The following is a 26,365-nucleotide window of genomic DNA, read 5'->3' on the forward strand; positions in this document are numbered from 1 at the left end:
TTGCACAGCAGCAGCGATGGTGATTGAGCTGTTGCAGTTGGTGGGTTAATCGAACCAGTGGTGTTGGTTAAGAAGTATGTTGGCTGATTTGAACTCATAATGAAGAAATAATGGATTTCATTGCCATCAACCTAAAGATCAACTGCGACTGATTAATGAGATGGTTATTGGCTGAGCTGTGCAGTCGTGGCCGACGTAGAGATAGTGCTGTTGCCGGATTCCGAAAGGAGTTGGATTTGGAAGTCGTCATCATGGCAGCAGCTCTTTGCAAGGTGATTTTGCTTATTCTGTCACTCTCAGTTGTTTGAGTTCGATCTCTTCTGCCAATCTCGAATAGTAACTTCAATGTTTGAAGGTGCTTATGGAGTCAAGAAGTATGAGTGGTGACTGTGGTAATGGGAGACGGAAAAGAGAAGAAGGTGCTGGGGTCGAGATGAAGCAATGAAGTAATGATGGATATGTTAGCTGAATCCGTTTCATGGCTGTAAATGATGAGTCAAAAGCAGTGGTGTTCAAGTCATTTTCGGCTCTCGATTGAAATTGAAGAAGAGCTGGTGTTGTTGGTGGTTGAACAGCCGGCGGGAGAAATGGAACTGTTTTCTGCCGGTGAAGGAAGATGCTTAAGCGATGGACAGAATCGAAAGTGAAGTTGGGGCGAGTGTTGGCCGATTTGACTTTGCTGCGAAGCTAGGTCAAGAAGATGAAATGGTGTTGGTCGTGATTTGTATGGACAGACTATAGAAGTTTCGTTGGCTGACCTAAAAGCTTCGGCCTGAGCTGTTGGACCGATGGAGAAGAGTAGTGGACTGGGTCTTGGCGATTGCATTTTTAGGACTTCTCGCATTATATAAAAGCGAACATAGAGAAGAGAAAAGGGGATGCCTGTTTTGGAGTTATTTTGCAGTCGGATGGCGACAGAGAGAGGGGCGAACAGCGGGAGTTGAAAAGAAAATCAAGGGTTTGCTATTTTGTTTCGATTCCATTTGGATTTGCTTGTGATTTTGTTTTATATGTTTATGGTTTTTGAGAAAGCCATGTCTTACTAGATTATTTTGTAATTAGGGTTTATGATTGAAACCACTCAGAATTTAAGGCTTTTTTAAATTGAATAAGATTGAGCAAAAAAGACTATTATGATTTGAATATGATTAATTTTTAATATTGTTTATCGATTTATCGAATTATGAGTTGTCGCTTCACCGGTTTTGTAGAACTTTTGTGCATAATTGTTAGGATAACAAGTATATTTGTCTCATTGTCTGATATTTTATGCTTGGGTTAATTCCTTTGATGGGGTATGCTTATAATAGCCAGGTATGATTTGTGAACCTATATTTAATATCGTATAATTTTCTCACTAATACAATTTGATGGTGCATGCTTGGATTTTGTCTTTTAATGTGACATGCTTAGGGTATCCCAGTGATATTAGTGAGTCTAATACATATAATAGGTGATGTCGATAGAACGGACGATAAATAAATATTCATGAATTATGTTTCATTTCAGTAATCGAATAGAAATAGTGATGGATATAATAAACCCTGGTTACTGTCTTTCTCATTGAATTTATTTTATTATTTTTTTTCAATTATAAAAATCCCAAAATATCATTGCTGGTTAATTTATTAGAGATATTGATTACACTATTTTCAACGCTCCCTGTGGGATCGGCCCGTACTTGCCTCTGTCTACTAGTTAGACACTGTGCAATTGCGGTTATTATGTATAGGGTTTTCCTGGAATCCTGTCAATATGCAACTTTGTAATATAATCATCACCCAAAATCGTCACTCCTCAATTTAGCTACCTTGCTGATATTTTGAGTTTTCATCTCCTTGTATGATGTGTTGAAGTAGACATGCCAATTTGTAGAGATGTCAGAGGATAGTTATGATTGTGCTTCCAATGATGGAGCTGAAAATACGATTAAGACCACTACGGATATGGATGATGAATTCTTTTTGGTTCATTATAAACCAGAAAAGTGTCCTCAAGGCCATAACTTCCATCTACATGTAAACCCCAGAGAGAACCATAAGGTAAAGATGATTTCTCCAAAAGCCATCATTCAATTCTGTCTGCAAGGAGGTCATTATTCAGCTTCATTCATAGAGTTCAAGATTGCTAGAAAACCCTTGCCTGAATTTTCTCTATGGACAAGACATATGCTTGGTTATGACCACATCTGAACGATGTTGAACAATGCACAAGTCACCGAAGCCATCAAATCTTCATTTATCATGACATGCATGGTGTCGTGGCTTTACTCGCTCGATGGTGCATGCCTACATACACATTCATATGTAGATGGGGAGAACTCACCATCACTTTAGAGGATGTGGCTGCTCTACTTCATCTGCCAGTTATTAGTAACCTTCCTATTGTGTTTTCGGCGGAAGAAACCAAGATGTGTACAGCTTTAAGGGTTGAAATGAACAAAATCAACGATGTAGGGAATTGTTAGTCTTATGGTTGAAGCACTGGTTTTCAATGGATAAGGACCCAGATAGACCTGACGATAGCACATTAACCATTGACGCATTCTTGTCATTGGGGATGTCTAGAGACGTGTTCGAAGACGACAACTCCCACTTGAAGCCATTTATAATCCCTCTTGTAGTTAAGATGACCCAAGGTGAGAAACTTCCCATCAGCAGTCTGTTCCTTGGTTCGTTATATTCTCATTTGGTTTGGACTATTTAGTCATTGATAGTCGCATCTCAAATGGTTATATGGAAGTGGAATCATATGTTAACATATTGTTCATCCAAGTTTGGTTGTGGGAGAACCTGAGGAAGTATGTGCCCACTCCTTGTAATGTTCTGCAGAAGAAAGTTATTGATTCTCATCATTCCTTTTTCGAAGACAACAACGCCAGAATACTACGCTGGTTTAACAAGATGCCACGTTCTAAAGTACACCTTGTTGAATTGTTAGATGATGAGACTGAGTTTAACTTCCGCCCATGGGTGTTGATTCCTTCTTATATCTCTTAATTGACCATGTTTTCCAGAGAAGAAGATGTAATGTTGCAATACGGTACAGACCTTACTGATAGTGAGAGGACTTTTATGCTGAGTTGTACACCTGGTCATCTTGTGTCTGTCATGCAACAAGAATACCTTTTGTAAGAGTATAATATTGATAGAGCTGCTAGGCAAATGGGTCTTGATCAATGATCTCCTCCTCCTAGAGCCGATAAGCCTCATATTCATCACCTCATGACTCACTTGGATCATACACATGTGGCTGGAGTAGATATTTGTTCCCTCGTTGTGATCGTGACACATATGTAACTCCGGGTTACATAAACTTCTGGAATCAGCAACATGAGTGTCTTTATTAATTCATGGTGTTAGCAACAACGCCAATATCTCAGGGTGCCCCTACTATAGAGACGACAGCTGATCGTCCTCGATTGAAGCCACTTCCCAGTAGTGATAAAAGGAAAACATTTACAGAATCTTCATATGTGAGTATTTTCTTTACAATTTTCAGAGAAATATAATGAATTACATTTTAATCATTCGGTTAACTTTTACTGTAGAATGAACGTGTCGTTAGGCCCCGAAATAGTGGTGACATTGTAGAGGTGGGAATAAGTCCCCATAGTGATGAAAAGAGAAGCAAAAGTCACAAGATATTATCCAATGTTGTGGAGCCTCCACCTGCTTCTTTGGTTAGTTCTAAATGTCTGTTTCTTGATGACTCGTTTTCATCTTAAGTTTATGAAACAAATCATCTTGTTATTCTATTGCAGGGTTTTGCTCCATCTAGCCTTGAGGGTATTCAATTTTCCATAGCTGGACAGTCGACTCAAATTTTTGGACCCTCCGAGGACGAAGAAACCGAGACCGAAGATGAGGAAATTGATGTAAGCATTCTTTTTGCTCGATTGTTTGCAATTCTTTTGAAGAAACCCTCATATTTGTGATTGTTGTTTGTAGGAGGAAATAAATATGGAAGATAAAGGTAATAATGGCTCTCAATCATATTCCGAGGAAGACGAAGAAGGAAATCACCACGATTCGGAACCGAGTGGAAAAAATGGTGAATTTAATAACTCCAGTAATGCTAATGCCTCAAACGATTTGGAAACCTCCCAAGTAAGTCCCTATCTTGTATGTTTACATAATCGGTTTTACTTCTTAACTTTAGAATAAATGAAAAACCACATGAATGAATGAGGAATCCCATTGTAATTCGTCTTCAGAAAAATCCAGAAATAGCAGTTTCACTAAATACACCGTAAAATCTTCATCTAATGTCCGTTTTCGACGGTCTAACCAAACCTTTTCATTCTCAGGAAATTTTATATCCATAGTGAAAAATCTTTTTGAGTTTTGAACTCGTTTAGGGGTTCAAATAAGCGAAACACAAAGTTCCAGGAGAATTTTAGAAAATTTTCAGCAGTGATGATGTCTAATGTTTGACCCACAGTTCTTAGCTCGTTCGTCCAATTAACTTGAATTTTGGATATGTCATAGAGGACACCCATACTAAGAGAATATCATATAACCCATGTCTTGATCCTTTACCGAGTTTTCCCAGATCATAGTTTTGTACAGGGTAGTGTAAAACAACTTCAGAATGGTCTTGTTAGAAAACGTATTTTTATCCCTGAATATCTTCTGTTGATTCATCTTTTCCTTCATCTCTGTACCAAAATCCAAGTTTAGAGCATATCCTTGAAACTCTTCATGATTTTCTGTGGCACATGAGGACATTCTTTCAACGCCAGAGGAAAAAAACCATAGACCTTCGTCGTGCTTGGAGACCATTTCTGTGATAGACTCCCCGGCCTTAGTTTCAGCTTGCGGAGAGATCAGAGTCATCCAATTAGTAAAGTATTGTAGAGGGGATGTAAACCATTCATATCACCTCATAATAGCAGTGATACTCTTACTAACAAAATTGAGTCCAGCTAACATGGCATATGGATAACTCAGTGAAAGAGATTCGAATGGGATGGGACCTGCCTGGGCAGGAAATTAACATAGGATATTGTATCCTCTCTGTTTTCCTGATTCATCGTCATCAAATTCAGGGATTCCTTCATCGTCGTCAAATTTAGGAACTCCTACAAATGATCTACAGATGGATTGTCGATCAAAGTCTCCAGATCAGGGATTTCTTCATCAGGGAAATGGATCAATGGAGGTGCCTTTCTAGCGATCATATTCTCGGCGTGTAATCATGTCGTATCCTGGATCTTCTTTGATGATGTGGAATTAAGTTTCCATCCGAGCAGCATCCATCCTCATCTTAAGAGTGATGTAACCATGGGCATTTCTGATTTTCCATTCATGGTCTCTGATTTTAGTGGGAGTGAATGTAGCCTCCTGGCGAGTGATTCCTGCAGTTTTGAGTGTTTTGAGAGGAATGATGTTGACACGGGTACCAGCATCAATCAAAGCTCTTCCAAACTCGTTTCCTTTGATATGAACTGAGGTTAACAGTCCCCAGTCGTATAACTCATTCTCTATGGCTGGTGGTTGAGGAGGAGTTTCTGTTAGAAGAAAACACTTTCCTGACACAACATGGTTAAGAGCGTTGAAGATATCCTTCCTCTAAAAACAACTCATATAAGTGGTTAACCAAGGATTGAACTGCTTCATTCACTGACTCCCCAGATAAAGTGAAGGCCCTGACTGGTAAAGGGTTTCTATGGACTCCTTCAGTCCCCAGGTGTAGTTCTCCAGATTCAACATAATTAATTAGTCGCTCATAATTTCTTATGATTCCGATAACGATCAGAGATGCATAATTTCCGATGTGATTTTTCGAATATGACCTTCACCAAAAATCCACCATCAACAAAGGGTAAAAGCTCTAGAAACTTTCAACACTAGGCTCACTCCCATATACGAGGCTTTTCTGAAGGAAAATACCAACATTGGTCGGACTTGGAGGTTTAGTGAGTAAGGGGATAGATTGTATGAAGTTCATTCTCTCAGGTCTCACTGTATAGATCTTGTGCAGAAAACATGTACGTGTCATAGGTGGAGAGTGAACGGGTTTCCTTGTACATATGCTTGTGCTTCCATTCATGCTAAGGGGTCGACATATATTCATACGTTGAGCCATTTTTCATCACTGAACGGTTCAACTTGGTATACCAGGAGGTCATGTGCCCCATCCCCAATTTTGAAAAGTCGGAGATTTATGATTTTAGTGATAGGATCGTTGTTCCCATACCTAATCCTCCACCTGGTAGACGAAGAACTCAACATATCAAGAGTGCTTGGGAGAAACAAAAGAGGCCTATGATGTTCACAAAGTGCTTCACTCTTGGTTATCACAATACAATTACCTTCCCCCTCCCTTGATGATTTTACTACTTTCATTCTTTTTTCATTACCACTCTTCGTAGTTTTATTTCTTTTGTGAACCATGTTTTTTGTTACAGCTCTTTTTATTACAATGGATGATATTATGTTATTTTCTTTGAAATATTCTATATGTTTGGTTTTTACTTTTGATAATGTGTTTTCATTTATGTAGGTCTGGATAACTAGAAAAACCTGTCACTACATGTGTACCATTATGTACACCTTCTTGTACACTTTAATTGTTAGTACACGTGTACCATTATGTACGTGTTTCCTTTTTTCACAATGATAATATGTTATTTCTCTCGCTTGGAATAGTGGTATTAAGAATGTAGTTTAGATTTTATTTTTTCATATTCCATCATTCCTCCTTGTTAAGGAATGGAATAGTGAATATTTTGAATTACCTGTCAGTAGATGTGTACCATTTATGTACACCTTAACATTTTTGATAGAATGAAGAGAAGTCGTCGATTAACAAGAAGCACTATTAACACTACTATAATGACCTATCATTGCATTTGCATAATTAAAATTTACCCTTTTAATTTCCACTCATGTAATTACATGTGCACAACCATGTACACCTTAATAATTTCTACCCTGTCAGCACATGTGCACAATCATGTACACCTTAACATTTTTCCTAACCTGTAATATACCCTGCAAGTATGACACGAGTCTCCATTCAAAATATCGATATTCAAACTAATGATAAGATTAATTTAAGGACTTATAAAAAAAGATCGAAGCAATTCTTAAGCAAAAAGTTAAACTGAAATTTTAAAAAGTTGTCTGAAAGTTCAACATAATTCAAGCAAGTCTTTAACAGAAAGTATAGTTCTACTTGTTCAGTCAAACAAGTCCCTCTTCTGTCTTTTCATTACTTTACTCTCACGTCAGTCTTGGTATATAGATCTTCTTTTACAATATTCCATACTTTCGCATAACTGCCGATGTTTTTCAGCATCTTGGCCACCATTTTAAATCTCATTTGTTGACAAATCCCCATGGCGTTCTCCTCATCTTTTTATGTAAGTTTTCTTTTCTTGATAATTCTTTTCAGAAAGTAACAAGTATAGATGAGGCAGTTTGGGATGATTCCTTGTGTCGTGCATGGGATGACGTTCATTTCATGCTCTTCTATTGGTGGATTTCCCATTAACGCTCTCTTCTTGTTGAGTTCCACTTGCACTGTATCTGTCATTTTATTTGCTTCATCTTTATATGTCTCCTCATTTACTGAGTGCAAGGAGTTATACCACTTCTATTCAAGAGCTTCAAAATAAAATGCCAACATCGACCAGTGATTTTCCCATTTGGAGTCTCTTGATGGAATAATTCATTTGGATTACTATAAATTCTAGATACTCTGGCATTTCCCTTACGAAATTAACCACATACTCTTTTACTATATGGGTTATATTATGCTTCACATAGTACTGCAATCAATAATTTATTGGAAAGTAAACTGAATTAGGTACACAAATCAGAATATATATGCATGAGATAGCACACCCATGTACAAGCATGTACATTCTTACAGAAAACTAACAAATAATACATCCATGTCCAAAAAATAGACCTTATATCCATGAAGTATGATATAGGTGTACAACTATGTACATACCTAAATAAATCTTATGATCAACCATCCATGCCAACATAGAACAGATCATGTATCAATCATATAGCATACCGATGTACAACTATGTACACACCTAAATAAATCTAACAAATCCACAGAGAACATGGCATGTCAATTAGTTGTACAACTATGTACACAATATTAAAGTACCCAAGTAAACTGAATTATATATGACATTTGATTTTTTTGAAAAACTTACACATGTAGTAGGATCCATAAATTCACAGCTCAAGTACTTCTGATCTTCTGGTGGATGTATATTATCTATGACAATTATTCTTCAACTTTAATAGATGTAGAACTGTAGTACCTCTTGACCCAGTTCTTTGTTGAACATTAGGTCACAGAGTACTCGTCCCACAAAAAGAATATCTTCCTTCAATTCAGGTTCATCTAATTTCGCTACTTCCCAAGCTACAGTGATGCAGAATCATAAAAAAAATGTTAACAGGGTATACATAGTGGTGCACATAACTTTTTTATGACATTCAATCATGTAGAGAGTGCAAGGTAATGTTATGTGAATTTACCCCAGGTTTGCATAGTCAAAGAACTTTTGTATCCTTTTTTTGTCCTCTCCTGGTTCCATGTCTTGGTACAGTGGGGATTGACGTATATCTGACAATGGTGCAGAAGGATGATGTTCACCAGGCTTTCTCTTTACTGGTGCATGATAATTTTCTTCTAGTCCCTTTCTCTTGCCTTTTCATCACCTTTTATCATAATTGTTCTATCTTTACCTTTAGTGAAATCAGGATCTGGCTTTCTTTTGGAAACTCTCTTTCCTTGTAGTGTTTTGGACAACCTGCCAACCGCTTTTCTCTTCTACATTTCTCCTACTTGTATTTTCCTTACTCTTTTATTTTCTGGTATCTTTTCAGATTTATCTTCCCCAATTTCTTGACTGCTGAAAAATTCACTTTGATGCTCTTGGATAAACTGCAATGCTCCTTCAATGATCCTTGCTTGTACATATTTATTGGATAACGACTTTTGTGACGACTCTTCTGCATGATCCTCTTGGCTTAAACCCAATGACCAAGTCGGAAAATTTCTACAGATTATGGTTGCCACTAGAGGTGTAAATTGGGTTGTGCCAGCACGAGCACAGCCCAGCACGCTAAAATTTGAGCACAACCCAGCCCAGCACATGACTCACACATCACGTTAGTTAAATGGGACGTGTTGGGTTTGACTAATTGGCACAGTAGCCCAGCACAACACGCAGCACGGATTAGCACGTGGCACGACATAGTACAGCACGTTAAGAAAGCACGTCATAATATGTATAAAATACTACAAAACATGGTACAATACATCACATTTTGTGTATATTTCAATAAAAATCCTTTATTCTAGCCAATTATTGACATTTTATCATCGTTATGTTGACTTATTTTCATAATAATACATATAATGCCTAAATATTTGGAAAACATTTATATTGGAAAATATAAAATAAATGTGCCCGACACAGCAAAACATGGCACAACACGTTTATTTTTCTGTCACAACTCAGCCCAGCACGCCTTCCACGGCACGGCACGTAGTACGCTAAGCACGTGATTTCGTGGGTTGTGTTGTGCTGGGCCGGCACGTTTTACACCTCTAGTTGCCACCTTTTGCTTCAGTTCAGCTGGTGCCATTTTGTAACAACCTTTTTCAAGCTTCACAAATGCAGATTCCGAAAAATTGTCTAGAATGTCATCAATATCTTGCTTTGCCATTTCAGACGCCTTCTCCGGATCTTCTCCCTGTGTGAGTAAAAGCATATTTTCTTCAACCGGAAACATGGCTTCAGGATTCAGCTATAATATAGCTTCAGCTGAGATTATCACAGCTTCACTAAATAACTCTTCAGCAGTTTCAGTTGCGTTCATCACATCCTGGTTATCAAGGTACATCTGGTCTTCTCGATCTTTATGCTTTTCATTTGTCCTTAATAAAGGAATGCCGAAAAATATAATTATTTATTTTTTTAAGGGTGTACGTAGTGGTGCACATGATATAAAAATGAATTATGTCTGATTTTTAGCACCGATGTACAAGTATGTGCACACATACAAAAGATATCACAAAGGTGTACATCTTTGTACACACATACACAAGATGAAAAAAATGTAAGCTGAGATCATCATACCTCTGCTTGTTAGCAGTTTCAGATTGAACTCCTTTATCAGATTCACTTCCATTCTTTCCATCCTCCACATCCTTATCTTCAGTATCCTTATTTGTCTTTGATAAAGGGGTGCTTAAAAATGCAGCTTTTGACAAAATGTATGTGTTTAGCACACTGATGCACAACTATGTACACACATAAAGAAGATGAAAACAAATGACCGGGACATTTAATAAAAATGATATTATACCTCGACTTTTTTTAGCAGTTTCAGACTAAACTTCATTCTTGTCAGCTTCACTTCCATTATTGTCGTCATCCCCATCCTTATATTCACTTCTAGTCTTGTCGTTATCCCCACTGTTTTTGTCATTCATGTCCACATGGTCCTCCTCCTCATACTCATCATCATCACCTTCGCCACCCTCCTCGTCCTCATCCTCCTCATTATCACCTTTTCCACCCTCCTCTTCCTCCTCATCATCACCTTCAGCACCCTTTTACTCCTCATCTTCCTCATCCTCTTCGTCCTTATTATCATCACTTCACTTTCTAATTATTTTATAAATTCAAATATTTTGGTCAAAGTATCTAGACATAAAATATTTAGCTTATCAGTTGGCAAATTGTTGGGAGAAACTCCTTGAACTTTTTTTCTTTGCTCTTCGATGAAAATAACAAGCTTTTGATGTTTAATCCGCAATTCAGTAAGCACTTCATATAATTCCTCTCCATGCAAATCAGATTTGCGCAGATTTTTTTGAGAGTTTCTGTGTTATTGGATTGCTTCATCTTTCTGTACGCATCTAAAAAGGACTTGCTTTTCATCATTGTAAGCCTTTGGCCATCCTGGTTTCATCTGAAAACATGCCAAAGTATCAATACTGATCACAGGTGTACAATATTTTACACATGTGTTACATGTGTATATTGTTGTACACAAGACAAAATTTAAAATATTTATCACAAATGTACAATCTTGTACACCTTATTAAGGTGTATATTATTGTCCACATGCAGTAGAAATCACTATCGTAAGAAAGTTATCGAGAAACATTTTTCATGACGTCATTCAGATCTTTCTCGATTGTAGTATTGATGTCGCTGATTATCCACCTTATAAGCCTTGGCATACCTTCTTCATTGCTCGACGTCATGCTTCTGCTGTGTTCGCAAACTTATATTGCATTAACATATAGGTAAAGAGTTAGAAATGTAATAGAATCCAATGAACACAATGAACAAATCATTTAAATGGCGCAACTTTAATACAGATGTACAATTTTGTGCGCATGTAAACTTGCAACAGATATATCATATAATCATTAACAGACAATTGCGTATGGATATGTTTTCTAATGCTCTTCATCATATAATTTTATATATGAATCAGCCATCAAGTTATTTTTATTATATCCAACGATTCAAAATAGTGTGCAAACTTGCTCTTGCTAAGCATGCTTCCATTCGCCTGCGTAAAAAAGGCTGTGATGCATAGGTAGAAACCGAACAACACGACCAAGTCTTGTGCATTTCTTTCAATCTCCTTTCTCACTTTTGGTTTTTCCCTCATTGTGCGTAAGATTTCTTGCTCTACATTTAATTTCCCCAACTGACTGAGATTCTTAAGTTTCAATCTTTTTATCACCAAACCATATGTCAATTCAGATTTAGATTTTTCATCTTCTCCTTTTCTAGGTTCTGACGCCACTATCTCTAACCCAAATATCGAAAACAAATCCTCAGGCATGCTATTTACTACCACTTGCTTATTCTTCTTGCTAGTATTGAAAACAAAACAATTCTCCCCAGTATTATCATGTAAGTACTGTCTCACATTTTTCAAGATTGATTCAGTATTCTCAAACCATACATCTTTCTTTTTCTTATATTTGGGAGTTTCAGGATTTTCTCATCTTTGTTTTCTCCTTCTTTATAAAAAAAAAGATACCTAAGACAGGCGAAAATGGGCTTTCCTTTTGTTTCTCTAGTTGAAACTCAGTGAACCAGACTTTATCATGATTTTTCTTTCTTTTTCATCCTCCTCAAAATTTTAATTCACAAATTCACTGAGTGCCTGATCTATAAGGTTTTTTGTTATCTACGAAATGGACAAATGGAAAATAAGAACCAAGAGGCATAATACATAATACTCATAACCACAAAACAATCATGTAGGTGTGAAAATCTAATAGATCGAACATTCATGCCCACACAGAAGAGACCATATATCAATGACATATCATATAGGTGTACAACTATGTACACTGCGGCATAATCTAAGTAAAACAACATACATGCATATACACATGACAGGCGATACATCCCTGAAACAACATGATTTGTGCACTACCACAACAAATATGGGGAAAACAACTTTTATACATGCACAACATGTGATACATTCCTGAAATAGCATGCTGGTCTACAAATCTGTACATCGGTACATCAAATCTGAGAAAAAACATCATTCATAACACAAAAATGTTGGTGTACAACTATGCTGATTAGTGAAGCTGGTGTACAACTATGTAGACTCCTACAAAAATCTAACAAGACCAACATTCATTCTTACACAACATGCCATATGTCACTGAAACAACATGTTGGTGTACAACTACGTACGCTCAACAAATCTGAGAAAATCATTTTTCATGAACACAATGGGCCTTCTGTCACTGAAACAACATGTTGGTGTACAAATCTGTACACTACCACGATAAATCTGGGGAAAACTACTTTCATACATGCACTGCAAGATGGGTAAAAAAGTTCAGTGAACTATTCACTTACTTTGAGCGCCTTCTCTACAGAAGCTTTGTTCTCAGATATAGGCCACATGTCACTGAAGTAACATGCCGATGTACAAATTTGTATACTACCACAATAAATCTGGGAAAAACAGCTTCCATACACACACAACTGGTCGTATGTTACTGAAACAACATGCTGATGTACAAAATATGTACGCTACCACAACAAATCTGGGAAAAACATCTTTCATACACGTGCAACAGGCCGTATGTTATGGAAACAACATGCCGGTGTACAAATATGCACACTACCACAACTAATCTGGGAAAAACATCTTCTATACATACATAACAGGTCATATGTTACTGAAAGAACATGCTTGCCGGTGTACAAATATGTACACTAGTACAACAAATCTGGGAAAATGGCTTTCATACATACATAATAGGCCATATGTATGAAAGTAGTAGATGATTTTACCTTTTCCTACTTGAATAGCTTTTGATTTCTTTTTCTTCTTAACTGGTGATGATTTTGGACTTTCTACTACTTGAATAGATGTTGAATGTCTTGATTTCTTTTCCTGCTTACTTAACTAATGATGATTTTGGACTTTCTACTACTTGAATAGATGTTGAATCTTCTTTCTGGTATTCTTCTATTCTCTTTGAAACTCTTTTTTTGCTCTTTTGAATCGTTGATTTCCGGCCAATTGGTGGTGATTTTGGACTGTTTTCTTATTGTTTCTTCTTCACCATGAATTTTTCTATTCTCTTCTTTTTCTATTATCTTCTTATTTAAAATATAAGACAAAGAAGTACTGTTATAATATTGTTCATCAATGGTTTTTTGATTGATGAATTTTTTCTTTCGGTTCAGGGTTTTTTCTTCACTGATTTCTTTTCTCTAGTTTAAATGGTTATTATTTTTCTCCCATCAGTTTGAATCGAGATTTAATCGTGGTACAAGTCCTTCCAAAACATGGCGGCTTCTAATTGATTTGTCAGTTACAGTACGTTTTAATTCGCTGTACATGTGCATTACGAAAACCGGGCTAAGAATATTAGTGTCTTTACATCTTTTAGACTGGTTTGTGAACTAATCTGTATCTTGTTAACTCGGGCTGGACTAATTCATATTTTTGGACGCGTTTTTGGACTAAATCGTTTTTTTCCGTGCAAAATCTCGAGCACTAAGCTGCCTTTTCGCCTTACAGCTCTCTACCCCAAGAGTAAATGGCCAAGGCACGGCCATCTACAAGGTGTTATCGGCCGAAGATTAGTCTTCGTTTGTCAGTTAAAATTCCATCCTCAGCTTGCATCATTGCCTTCACCTTATCCATTGTATAAGAGGACCAGTGAGCGTCTACAAAAAAAAATCTGCATACCACCAGGAAGAATTGAAAGCTAAGTGCAAAGCATACTCTTTCTATAATCAGCCATCATCAAGCTGTTTACGAGCGAAGATCTATCTCTGGTGATCTACTCCTCCTTATTCGGGATTTAAGTCTCCACACTTTCGAACGTGTCTGAACTCTCAACCTCAAGCGTAATAGTTTCAAGAAAGAGAATACTTGCATAATGAAGGAAGGAGTTCAAAACGGGTTTGGTAGATCTGTTAATTGGGTCGACAAACTCATTTTCTGGTAGTTTAGAGTTCAGAATTTTCTGTCAATTTAAGCAGCACTATATCAAAATAAAAGTATAATTTTCTTGGGAAAACTAGAACGCAAAGAAATTATGCCAACAAAATGAAGTAGATTCGATTAAATTATATAAGTGTTGTAATACCAAACCATACTTCACACTATTCAGACATCAGATCCAAAGAGTTGGATTAATGAATAAAAATCAGTACAAAATATTCATCAATACATTCCGAGAATGGCTTCATTTAGTTCTATCTATGAAGACCAGTAACAACATAAGGAGCAGGGTTCAAGTTTTCACCTAAAACCTTAGGGGAGAAATTTTCTGCATGCTTCAACACGAAAGGTGATGGAGAACTTGAAGTGTTCAGCATTGTGTTCTCCAACGACGCAAATGGAAGATGGGTTGGTCGTTGGAGTGGTTTTACACGTAAGCAAGCGAGATGCCCGCTTAGGTTGTTGCAGACAGGGAGTTTAGTGGCTTGAACTGTCGTTTCTTTCTCTCTCACAACTGGTGCTCCACTATGATCCTGTTATTTATAATATAAAAGACAGACAGTGAGGAAATTTGATAATCAACATTCTTGTTGCTTCTTGTCATATGTTAAACATATCAAGTAATCAGTTCACCTTAAAGTATACTTCTATGTTTTAAAAAGTTTAGTTAGTGTAAGATTTAACAAGCTGCAAGAAATGGCACATGGTAAACAGTATAAAATCTACTCAATCATATTGCTGTTAAGATCTTCAGTTCATGTAGGCAATGGCACATGGTGAACAGTATAAAATCTACTCAAGCATATTTGCTGTAAAGATCGTCGGTTCATGGAAGTATATCAAGATATAACAAGTTCTAGCAAGCTTAATATAGGCAATGCCACATAGCAAACAGTGTAAAAACTACTCAAACATATTGGTGGAAAGATACGTACCCCAAGCATAAGAAAGGTGAATCCATGGTTTTCCTGATCCTCGTCAAGATGTTTAACAATTAGCTTTCTCAAATCAGCAAGGCTAGAATCCTTCGCTACTCTTAACTTCGTAATGAACTTCCCTGGGTAGTCTGTTGAAGCCTCCCATTTCACAAAAACATCTACACCATCTTTGTTCTGTTCTTCTGGCTTATCGTTCTCTTTAAAGTCGTCTTTCTGTTGGCTTTTGATTGCTTTTTGCCCTGCCAAGGTTTCGGAGTTCGAGGTCTTTGTGATGTCCTGTGTTAAATCAGATAGGATTTTACAAAGTTCAGACTTTGGTTTAGGAACAGTTTCATAAGTTGAGACTTCCTTCATGAGACTTTTTGAAATATGCTCCTCACTTAGCGCGAAAGGAGATGCATTGTTTTCATCAGTTTCAGCTTTTTTCTTGGAAGGAGGTGTTGGCATTTTAACATGGTGCGTGAGCTCTCTGTGATTTCCGCAAAGCATGAAAATATTCTGAATTCTGGTTTTTCTTGCTGATGCTGCATCCTTTGGATTAGCAGATTCGTCTACACCATGATCACTATTATTAATCTTCGGAGTCACAAACATGGAACTGATATCCAGATTGACCCCTAGATTAGAATCGTCAATCTCCCCACTGAATTGCACTGCCTTTTCCTCCACTACTTCTTTCTCTACTTCCTCCTCTTCTGTATTTTCTCCACTTTCTCCTTCTTCCTCCTCAAATACGGTACTCAAACACACTTTCTCGGGGAACTGTGAAGGTATGAAACTGTCTTCCTCCTCTTCTGCACTCGTCCATTTTAAAGGGCTCGGAAGCGTGAAGCTCTCAGTTTGCCGAGGACATGTATCTACCTCTTTAATTTCATGAATTACTATTGGTTGCTTGTTCCCCATATCCAAGTCCATCGACTTCTCCATTCCTTGTTCCCCATCAGCATAAATTTCCATAAGCCTTTTTGCAAAGCTGCTTTCTGTTTCAGGTGTACCATTTATGTTACCATTCTTGACTTTTGAACGGCTCAATTCAGATTCAATTTCATCTAACCTTCGTCGCAGCATCTCAACTTCCTCTTGTTGTTGCAAGATTTTCTCCTCCATTCTTCTCCTTCCCATTTCAACAAAATCATTAGCCATTTTCTGGCACTCCTGCAGTTTCTTCTCCAATTCAAGTTTCAGACTTTGGGTTCTCTCCTTGACCTTCAAATTGATCTCCTCTTCACTTATAACTGGTGTTTTACCTTGCATTTGGTCAAGCTTCGTTCTCAAGGAAGCCACTTCTTCTTCTTTCTTCATGAGTAAGTTGTGAGCATCATTCCGCTCCTTCTCCCTCCGCTTGTTCTCCATTTGAAGTTTATTTATAAAATCATCCATGGCAGCAATCCTTGATCCTAAAATTACTTGAGATGAAGAGTCTTCAGCATCAAGTTTGGTCGGTGTATGACCACCCCTCACTATGCATTTTGCCTTTGCCCCATATTCAAGAGTTGCCATGGTTTTGTGCATCTCCTTAGGATCAGGACTCGCACACAATATCATTAAGATTTTCGATTTATCATCCTCAAAAGAATCCTAAAAAAGCATATATGAAAATTATGATGAGCAAAAACAGATCTCCGACAAACAAGAGCTATGAGCAAATAATGAAAATGGGATATACCTGCAAAAGCATGGTTAATTTGCTGTCTCTGAAAGGAACGTGAGAATCCCCATTCGCAATAGACTCAACAACTCTCTTTAAAGCTATATTCCCCTGGTTGATCTTTGCTGTCTGCAATTACATACATATGTGAAAAATCAATAAAGCTCATCAATACTTATTCCAGTGAAGATCAGGAGAAGAGGACCAAATAGAAAACAAGACAAAGCAAATAAACTATACCTGCATTTTAGCTTCGAAACCGACTTGGCCAGCTTGCTCGATGTTTTCAGAACCTGCCATATCAACAAGCATTAGTCTTCCACCTACCAGTGGGACATCCAAGATTATCTGCACAAATTAAAATAGACTAGTTAACTCTCAAGAGACAGAAAAATTCCAAACACAGCTAAAATAGGAAAAACGAATAGAAGTTGAAATTGAGAAATTATAACCATGCAATGACTTCTGGAACTCCTATCATTACAATTGGTACTTTTTACAATCCTTCGTTTCTCCACTTTGGCTACCTCCCTAGATATTTTCCCAGCTTCATTCCCAGATATGAATGTCGCATTTTTCGCCTTTTTGCCCATCACCTCTAGTCTAACCTGTGAAAGAATAACAAATAGCTTCATGAATAGGAGGGCATAATAGAAACTGGAAAATAAGCCATGTATAGTAACAACAGAAACTGGTGAACTAATGCGAATTAAAATTATCATGGAATATATCTGAATGTACTTTCACAGGTAACTGAATCCCAAGCTACTCGATTGTATAAAAGCTATGTAGCGACTCTCAAAATACTTGTTCATCCGGTCCACAGCCACCACTCAATAACATGGACCAAAAGCAAAAACTCAAGTATTTGCCACAACAACATCACAAACACTTAATGGTTCACTTTCAAGCAACAAAAACAGGAGATAACAAAGATGCAAAGCAAAGGCCAGGAATGAACAAACAAACCAATATCTTCAAAACAAGTCTTTGCCAATAACTTGTGTACCATCCTTTCACTAACCCATACACCAAGAAATGAAGTAAACAACCAAGAAGGGTATATAAAATGTGCATGACAGAACAATCAATTATAATTATTTTACTGCGGAATCCTCAAGTAAAGGGCTTACAGGACAAATGAGCAGTTCTGAACAGGATACAAGCCAACAACATACCATTAATGAAAATCATCATCACTTGTTAAAAACAATAAATGCATATTCCTGCACTTCTAAAGGTTTCTAGGACATCTTTCTTGCCGTGGTTTATTTTTTAACGAATGACATGAACCACGTGGTAATATTAGCAGCATTCTACTTCATTTACGTCAAAATTGCTCTAACTGTGTCACCAGACTCACCATCAACAACAACACGCACCACCACCCATCAAAGATTCAAACCAATCTACGTAAACCCTAAAAACCAGATTCCTCCTCAAAGAATCAAGAAAATATGCAGATAGCCTTGAACATATAATTCAGAAATAGGGGTTGCAATAAACAAAGGCCCTAAACAAGAAAGTACGCACCTTAGAAGAATTCCCTTTGTGCCAATTCATACCGAATGTTCCACCGCCAGTATTATTCGACAAAAGATCATAAATTTCTTCATTATAAATCTCCAAAACAGAAACTTGAACAAAAGATCTTATACCAATCCTATCAGTTTCACTTTCTTCATCACCTTCCCCTCCAAGAATATCCTTCAAAGCTCTATAAACAATCCCTGGTTGTTTAGCACAGCCAAACATAGTATGACTCTTACCTGAACCAGTTGGTCCATAAGTCATTATAGTACATTTAGCACCTGTTTTTACACCACTAATCCTTGATTCAACAAATTTCTTGTAAAACCCATCAAGATCTTCTTCTTCTGAAACTGAAACACCATCAAGAGTGAAATCTCTGTACCCAATTTCAGTCCTCACACGGATGTTGCTGTGATCTGAAGAAACGTGTAATCCTGAGATGGGTTTTTCCTTTTGATCTGGGTAATCACGGATTCTTCCTACTACTTCAACTGGATGTTCTGATTCTTTAGAGTTAGGGTTTAGAGAGGGGTGGATCGGTCTTACTGAGTGGAATCGATTTTTCGATTGGGGTGTTCTTGATGGTGTTTGATAGGGTTTAGAAGATGGTGTTGGCGCCATTGAAGAAAACCCACAAAGAAATTTTGTTATTATTCCTTCTAAAAACTTAGGGTTTTGTTGCTCTGTTTAAGATTCACAGAAAGGGGTTTTAAAAGTTTAGGGCTTCTCCTGAAAAGAAGGGGTTTTGAGTTATTTTTTTATGAGATTTACAGTGGGGGTTTTGGAAGAAACAAACTTTTTGTGAAGAACAGAGCTGAGAAAGAGAGAGAGAGATGGAGGGGAGCGAAGGAGAAGAGAAATTAAAGTTTTAGAGAGAGAAATGTGGAAAGAGTGGAAGATAAATGGTTTAAATTTTGAAAATCAAAACTAGCCGTTATATCTATAACGTCTATGTTAATGAAACGGCTAAACTAAATCACTTGGCATGTTTGAAGTTCGAACCTAACTGAGTTCGTTGTTTTACAATCCTGTTATAGTGGCGGCATGTTCCATTAGAGGGGCGGCAAGTGTGATAGCAATGTCCCTCTAATTGGTTAGGGGGTGTAAATTGACTAGATTACCCTTTTCACCTTAAATGGATTAATTTATCCTTGCTTTTTTGGTTGAAAAAATCGAATTGTCCTTCCCCATTTTTAACCCAATTGAATCAGAAAAATCAAAACAGTTTCTCTTCTCCTCCCTTTCTCCTCCTCCATTGAAATTGAAATTTTCATCGTCCTCGATTAATCGGCGATTTGAAAAATTGATAATCGTTGATTGAAAACTATATTAGAGATGCCGAAGAAGAAGGTTGACGAAGATTGTAGCCGTTCTAATGAACCAAATCCTCCATTAGGTCAAGAACATCAATTTGAAACTCCTCAACCGTCAAAATCAAGCACAATGACTTATATAAGGTATGTTTCGAAAAACCCAGTTAGGGTTTAGTCTATTGTGTTTGATTTAAGTTAGTTTGTATCAAAACTTAGGGTTTTGGATCGAAATTGAAACTGAAATTTGTGTGTTGCATGTGAGTTACGGTTGGTAATAACCCAAATACCAACCGTAGATATATATTTTGATGAACTTACGGTTGGTAACAGCCCAAATACGAACCGTAATTTGTAAGTTTTGAGAATTAGGTTCAGTTACGGTTGGTATCGACACCTTAGTTAGGAACCGTAATTCCTTCTGTATGTTTCAAAGATTTTTTACGGTTTATATTTGCATCTCACTTACGAACCGTAATTGTGTTACGGTTTGTAACTCAATTAAAGTTACCAACCGTACATCATCCTGTATGTTAAGAAATTTTGAAGTAGTGATGTATGGTTCAAAAGTATAGTTAACTTACCAACCGTAGTTTAGTTACGGTTTGTAATTGATGTCATATTACGAACCGTAAATAAACCTACTCACCAATTTTTTTTTGTTTTTTGTTTTCTATATTATTTGTTCTACGCTTAGTAAATCAATCAATTGTTATGCTTGTGTAGGAATCCTGATAGGGTGAAGAAAAAGAGAGGAAATGACTTAACCCCGATTGATCATACGCCCACCCCTCGCGATGACAAGCATTGAAGGGTAGATAATAGAGGTATCCACAAGAATGAGAAGAAGAAGAATAAGTTTGAAATTAAGTTAAGAGAACAACCTGTGGATGAATCTGGAGTTGAGTTAGAAGGAGTGGAACATAATGATCAAGAAGAGGTTGGAGTCGAAACTAACCGTGAAGGAAACGAAAATGAAATTGTAGAGGAAGAAACTAATTATGATGAATATGAAGAAGAATCTAAAGAAACCGATGATGATGGAGAGGAGGAAGAGGAAGCAAATGATGAAGATAAGGAAGAGGAATAAAATGATGAAGAAAAGGAAGACGAAGAAAATGATGAAGAGGGAGAAAATACCAAGAGAAAAGAGGTAGTTGTAGTTGCACCTCCAAGGCAAAAGAAAGAAAGAAAGCCGAGAAAGGAGTCCGCAACGAAAGGGATGCATATTCCTAAAGGCAAAGATTTTTTGTTGCCACCGAAGAAGAATAAAAGACCTTGGGGTGAGGTCCCAGATAAGTCTTCAATCTTATTTGGTTATACCGGTTCCTGGTCCGCAAAAGTCTGTGAGACAAGGGTATGCTTTTTGTTACTTTTCTTAAAACATTCATTATTTTGATACATTTTGTTTGTTTATTTCAGTTCACCAGAATATGCTTATATTTTTGTATATTTGTTTTCTTAGGACCATGCAAGATGCATAAAATTGCTCAAGCGTCAAAGGGATGAACACTGGCCATTAAGTGAAGAATGTGCTTCGGTTCGCAATCTAGTGGATATTACAGGACTAGGGCCTGGAATTCTTCGTTTCCAATCGGAGTATGATAGTGTTGTGGTCTCTGCCTTCAGGGAACGATATTGGCTTGAAACCGATACGTTTCATCTTCCATTTGGAGAGATGACAATAACACCGGACGATGTGAAGCAAATTACTGACCTTAAAGTTGAAGGACAATCTGTGTTTGAAGGTTTCGACAACAACATGTCTTGGACTGACCTTTACATCCTTGTTCAAGAAACACTTGCGTGGGAGAAAGATGAAACTGAGATGGAGTTTCAGTTGGTTGGTGGTTATGACCTTGCTGAACCACATAAACCAAAAATCATCAAAAAGCTATTTTTGAAGAATCTGAGGACAAAGTTTGGAGGAACAACAACAAAGGAAAGGGCAGGTGAGGTAATTGATGAAACAAGAGTTAGGCGTACAGCCACAGCGTATTTGTTGTATTCTCTTGGGACCGTATTCTTGCCCGATAACTCGGGAAATAGGGTGAATGCCTACAATTATTGAAGAATTTGGACAACATCAAAAACTATATGTGGTCCATTGCAACCCTGGCATATTAACTTGACAGCCTAAGAAAGGCCTCGAGGGTTGGAGCTACTGAAATTGTCGGGAATGTTGCGCTTCTAATGGTAAGTCTGGTTACACTTTTATTAGTTTGTTATATTTTTAGTCATGTGCTAATTGTTTATACTTAATTTATTTATTTTAGGCGTGGGTTTATGACCACTTTCCGAGCCTGAGACCTCCTACTCAATGGGAAGACCATGATTATGGCCCTACGGAAAAGAAGTTCAAGTTCACTGGTAGACAACTATGGAACAAAGAGGAGAAGTTCGTTCAAATGAGGGAGAAAATAGATGCTTTCGCTGATGAAGATGTTATCTTTGAGACTTATTTGAGGATTGAAAATGGAGTTGATGTTCGTAGGTTCACAGAGACCGCAGGGTACAACGGACCATTGTATCATCCCACAGGTTACGTTATGACCAGTCCTCGTCGAACTCTACGCCAAATTGGTCATATTCAAGAAAGGGTTATCAAGGAAGACTTCAAATTATCCAAGGAAGGATCCGAGACAAGAGGCCCCACCATTGTACTGAACTACATCCCAAATCCAACGGTTGATGTTTGGAACAACCGCCATCAAGAAGGATATCAACTCGCAGCGGGAGAGGCAATTCCTTGTAACAACACGAAAGAAGTCGCTGCTGATTACATGGTTTAGTATTCTCATTTTGGTCATCCATATGTGATCAATAATGATCAGGAGGCCCAGTCATATATTCAAAAGGCTATAGCTCAAAGGAAGGCGGCCGACGAAACTAAAGAGAAAAAAAGTCTATTTGGTTTGACTTGGAAGAAGTTATATTTCATGTCGGTACGTAATTTTGTTATCCTCATGACTTTGGATTTTAAGATTAATGTGTATTATGAAATAATATCGTAACACTCTTTTTGATATGTGAATAGAAAGATCGAGGACAAGCTTTGGCAAATAGCATGACTTCATGCATCCGTAGTAATGGTGTGATTAAAGCTCCTCAACAAAAGATCTTGCAAGAGAAAATAAGGAATATGCATAATCCAAACATGGCAGAATTGTATGAGGGGTTGGTCACGGAAGAAAGAGGATTAAAGAGGAGTAGAAACTCTCTTGGAGGTGCGAGTAGTAGCCGTCGTCAACCTTCACCTAGCAGCGAAGAGAAAAATATTGAAGAGGAGGTGCACGGTGTGGGTACTAGCCAAAGAGGTGGTCGTGGTCGTGGTCGCGGTCGCGGTAGTCGCGGTGGTCTTCGTGATGGTCCTAAAACTCGTGGTGCTGGTAGCACTAACAAAAGGGGTCGTGGTGGCCGCCATGCTTAGTTATGGATTTATGTTAGTTGTGTGTTAGTTATGGATTTTAGCTTATGGATATTATTATGAATTTGAACTTATTTGTGTTAGTTATGGATTTGAACTTATGGATATTATCTATGAATTTGAAGTTATGGATATTTGTGTTTGTTTGTAATAGTTTTGGTTTGATAATCTTAAGTTACAGAATCAATTACGATTCGTAAACAAAATACGACACCACCCGTAGCTTTGGTTACGGTTCATATAATTTTTTTATTACGAACCGTAAAACACACTGGAACCAATATTTTTTTACTAACTTAAGTTACGGTTTGTAACCAAAATATGACACCAACCGTAGCTTTGGTTACGGTTCGTAATTTTTTTTTATTACGAACCGTAAAACACACTGGAACCAAAGTTTTTTTACCAACTTTAGTTACGGTTCGTAACTCTTTCACCTTAAACAGCCGTAACTCTGGAATTCAGTTTTCTCCATAGTTACGGTTTGTAAGTTCTAAATAGTTACGAATCGTAACTCTGGAATTCAGTTTTCTCCATAGTTACGATTCATATTATGATTATAGTTACAAACCATAACTTTACTTTTCCCACAAAAAAAAATAATTGTTTGCACTGGTATGTCCTTGTGCAATTTGAAAATATAGCCGTTGAGACCTTCAACAACTTCATTTTCGAAAAATAGATCCGTTATTGAAGATTTTTTTTTTGTTATATATATATGCTTATCCTCCTTGCTAGAAGTTACACCTCCACATGAATCATCTCTTACCTTAAACTAGATTATGTCTTCAAACCCTGAATTCACTTTGGAAGAAGATTTATGTATTTGCCGCAACTTTGTTCTATGATATCCAAAAAGAGGAGAAGAACGACATCGATTTGGTTTTGTGAGTACAAGTTATTTGAGAACTGTTTTTGAAAACTTTTGTTCCGAAACAGGTAACCCTTATAACCGCGATGGAATTATGTTGTATGTTCGATATGGAACTATTCGGGATAATGTTAAAGAATTTATGGCATTAGTTCATATTATGGGTGAAATACGATTAAGGGGTGAAACTGACGCTGAAGTTTTAGAGAGATCTATTCAAGAATGGAGACGATGGAAAATGTCGAGTTTTCAATACTTACCTCATTTCAACATCCTTAAACACTTCTATCGCACTCTTAGGACTGGATAGTAGTATCCTTTTAAGTCGCTTGAAAGAAAATGAGTTGTAATGTCATTTATATTTGTAATGGTTTAATGGTTGTAATGTTGGTTTAGTAATGAAGATGGTTTAATGGTTTTAAATGACTTATATCTGCTTGGTTCTTGTTTTTAGTGTAAGTTACGGTTGGTAATGATATTATCGGCACCAACCGTAAATAACAATGCCAGTTAAAGAATACTTGTAAAGGTAGTTACGGTTGGTAACAAGATTATCGTGACCAACCGTAAACAACAATGCCAGTTAAAATGTGTTTCTGAGTCTAGTTACGGTTACTAATTAGATTATCTTTACCAACCGTAATTAACCCTGAAACCTTGAATTCTACTCAAATTAGCTAATCAAATAGATATGTTTGTGACCAAAATATTGCATACATTATCTAATCAAATAGATATGATATTGTCACTTTTAATCATATCACATTTAGTCAAAATACCAAAATATAAAATGTATTTCACTACCCTAGAATACATTTAAGCATCTGAATCATCGGTCATAACTATGAATTGGGATGGCAAGGATTGTATTATGGCCTTCCATAATTTGATCCTTTCCTCAAACCGAATGCACCAAGACTTGGGGAGTTCACCGTCACAATCAAATTCCATCCACAATGGAGGTAATGGGCTTCCTTCTTGCAATCGGAGGCCGGTGTAATGATTTCCTTGCACGTGCCCCATTACAATTGTTTTTGTTGTTGACAAATCTTCGTCAAACGGTATTCTTGTTGGTGCAAATGTATGGCTCATGTCTCTGGAGATTAAATGAATGACGCAATTGAATGCGTTGGCGAGTAGTTGGCCACATATAGGCATGCACATCCAATATTCTCTTGTCAAACATATATTGCCGATGAACCGCCTTTCCATTTCCGCGAATCTCCCATCTAACACCTCATCAGTTTCGTCTCTTTCAACTCTCATCATCGGCTTATAGAAGTCGCGATGACCACGTAGTTCAATTAAGCATTTTTGCCTTACGTAAGTAACTTGGTCACAACTCCACTCTTTCGCGTCTTCAAAGGGTCCAAGTTGATCCACGAAGACGTGGTAACCACAATTCCCATCACCATGAACATCATCCGTCGCCTTGATATAATCACAAATATAGTCGGGGAAGAAAAGAAGGTAACTTTCATTGAGAATGTAATAGTTCCGGGCATATTGACCATTCTCATCTCTAGGTGGTGGTTTAGGTTCTCCTTTTATAAGAAGCGTTACCTTCTCCTTCTCACCACTTGACGGAATTTTTTCAACCATCGGACTCTTTCCATTGTGCCTTGCTAATTGTTTAATGCCAACTTTACCAACAAGTCTTTTTATTGAACTATCTTGAGAGGAAACCTCGAGACCGACATAGGAACCTTTACCTTTAACTCCATCATCTTTTTTTCCACTTTCTTTGCAACCATTTCCTTCAACAACAACTTTGCTACTTTGTTGTTCTTTGGAGCGAAATACCGGACCTTTTCCTTTAACAACAACTTTGCTACTTTGTTGTTCTTTGGAGAGAAATACCGGACCTTACCTTTTCCTTTAACATCAATTTTTCTTGTTGCGCTTTCTTGAGTAGGAAGCTCGATACATTTTTCACGTACATTTCGACGGCTTGGTTCTCCTTTATCCGCTTGACCTCTTTTCCGTTTGTTTCTTCCTTGAACATCCTCTTCCATCTCATCCTCCGCTTCATATTCCTTTCTCAACCATTCATAACCCGAAGGACCTCTTTTCTTTGATTCTTCCGCCAATTCCCTTGCTTTTTTATTTCCTATGTACCTCTTTTTTTTGGTAGGAG

The 26,365-nt window shown here is 37.3% G+C and overlaps 1 protein-coding gene across 1 annotated transcript; it reads right to left on the bottom strand.

The window, feature by feature from the left end:
- Positions 1–14,755: 14,755 nt before the first annotated feature.
- LOC113315539 (kinesin-like protein KIN-10A) lies at positions 14,756–19,466 on the bottom strand. The gene is made up of 6 exons (XM_026563806.1): positions 18,621–19,466; positions 17,540–17,695; positions 17,328–17,435; positions 17,106–17,216; positions 15,437–17,017; positions 14,756–15,034 (listed from the first exon to the last, which is right to left on the bottom strand). Exons 1-6 carry the CDS (start codon positions 19,239–19,241, stop codon positions 14,756–14,758), a joined length of 2,856 nt encoding a protein of 951 aa, XP_026419591.1. The 5' UTR covers positions 19,242–19,466.
- Positions 19,467–26,365: the final 6,899 nt, after the last annotated feature.

Source organism: Papaver somniferum, chromosome 10, assembly GCF_003573695.1.
Source record: "Papaver somniferum cultivar HN1 chromosome 10, ASM357369v1, whole genome shotgun sequence".
NCBI lineage: Eukaryota > Viridiplantae > Streptophyta > Magnoliopsida > Ranunculales > Papaveraceae > Papaver > Papaver somniferum.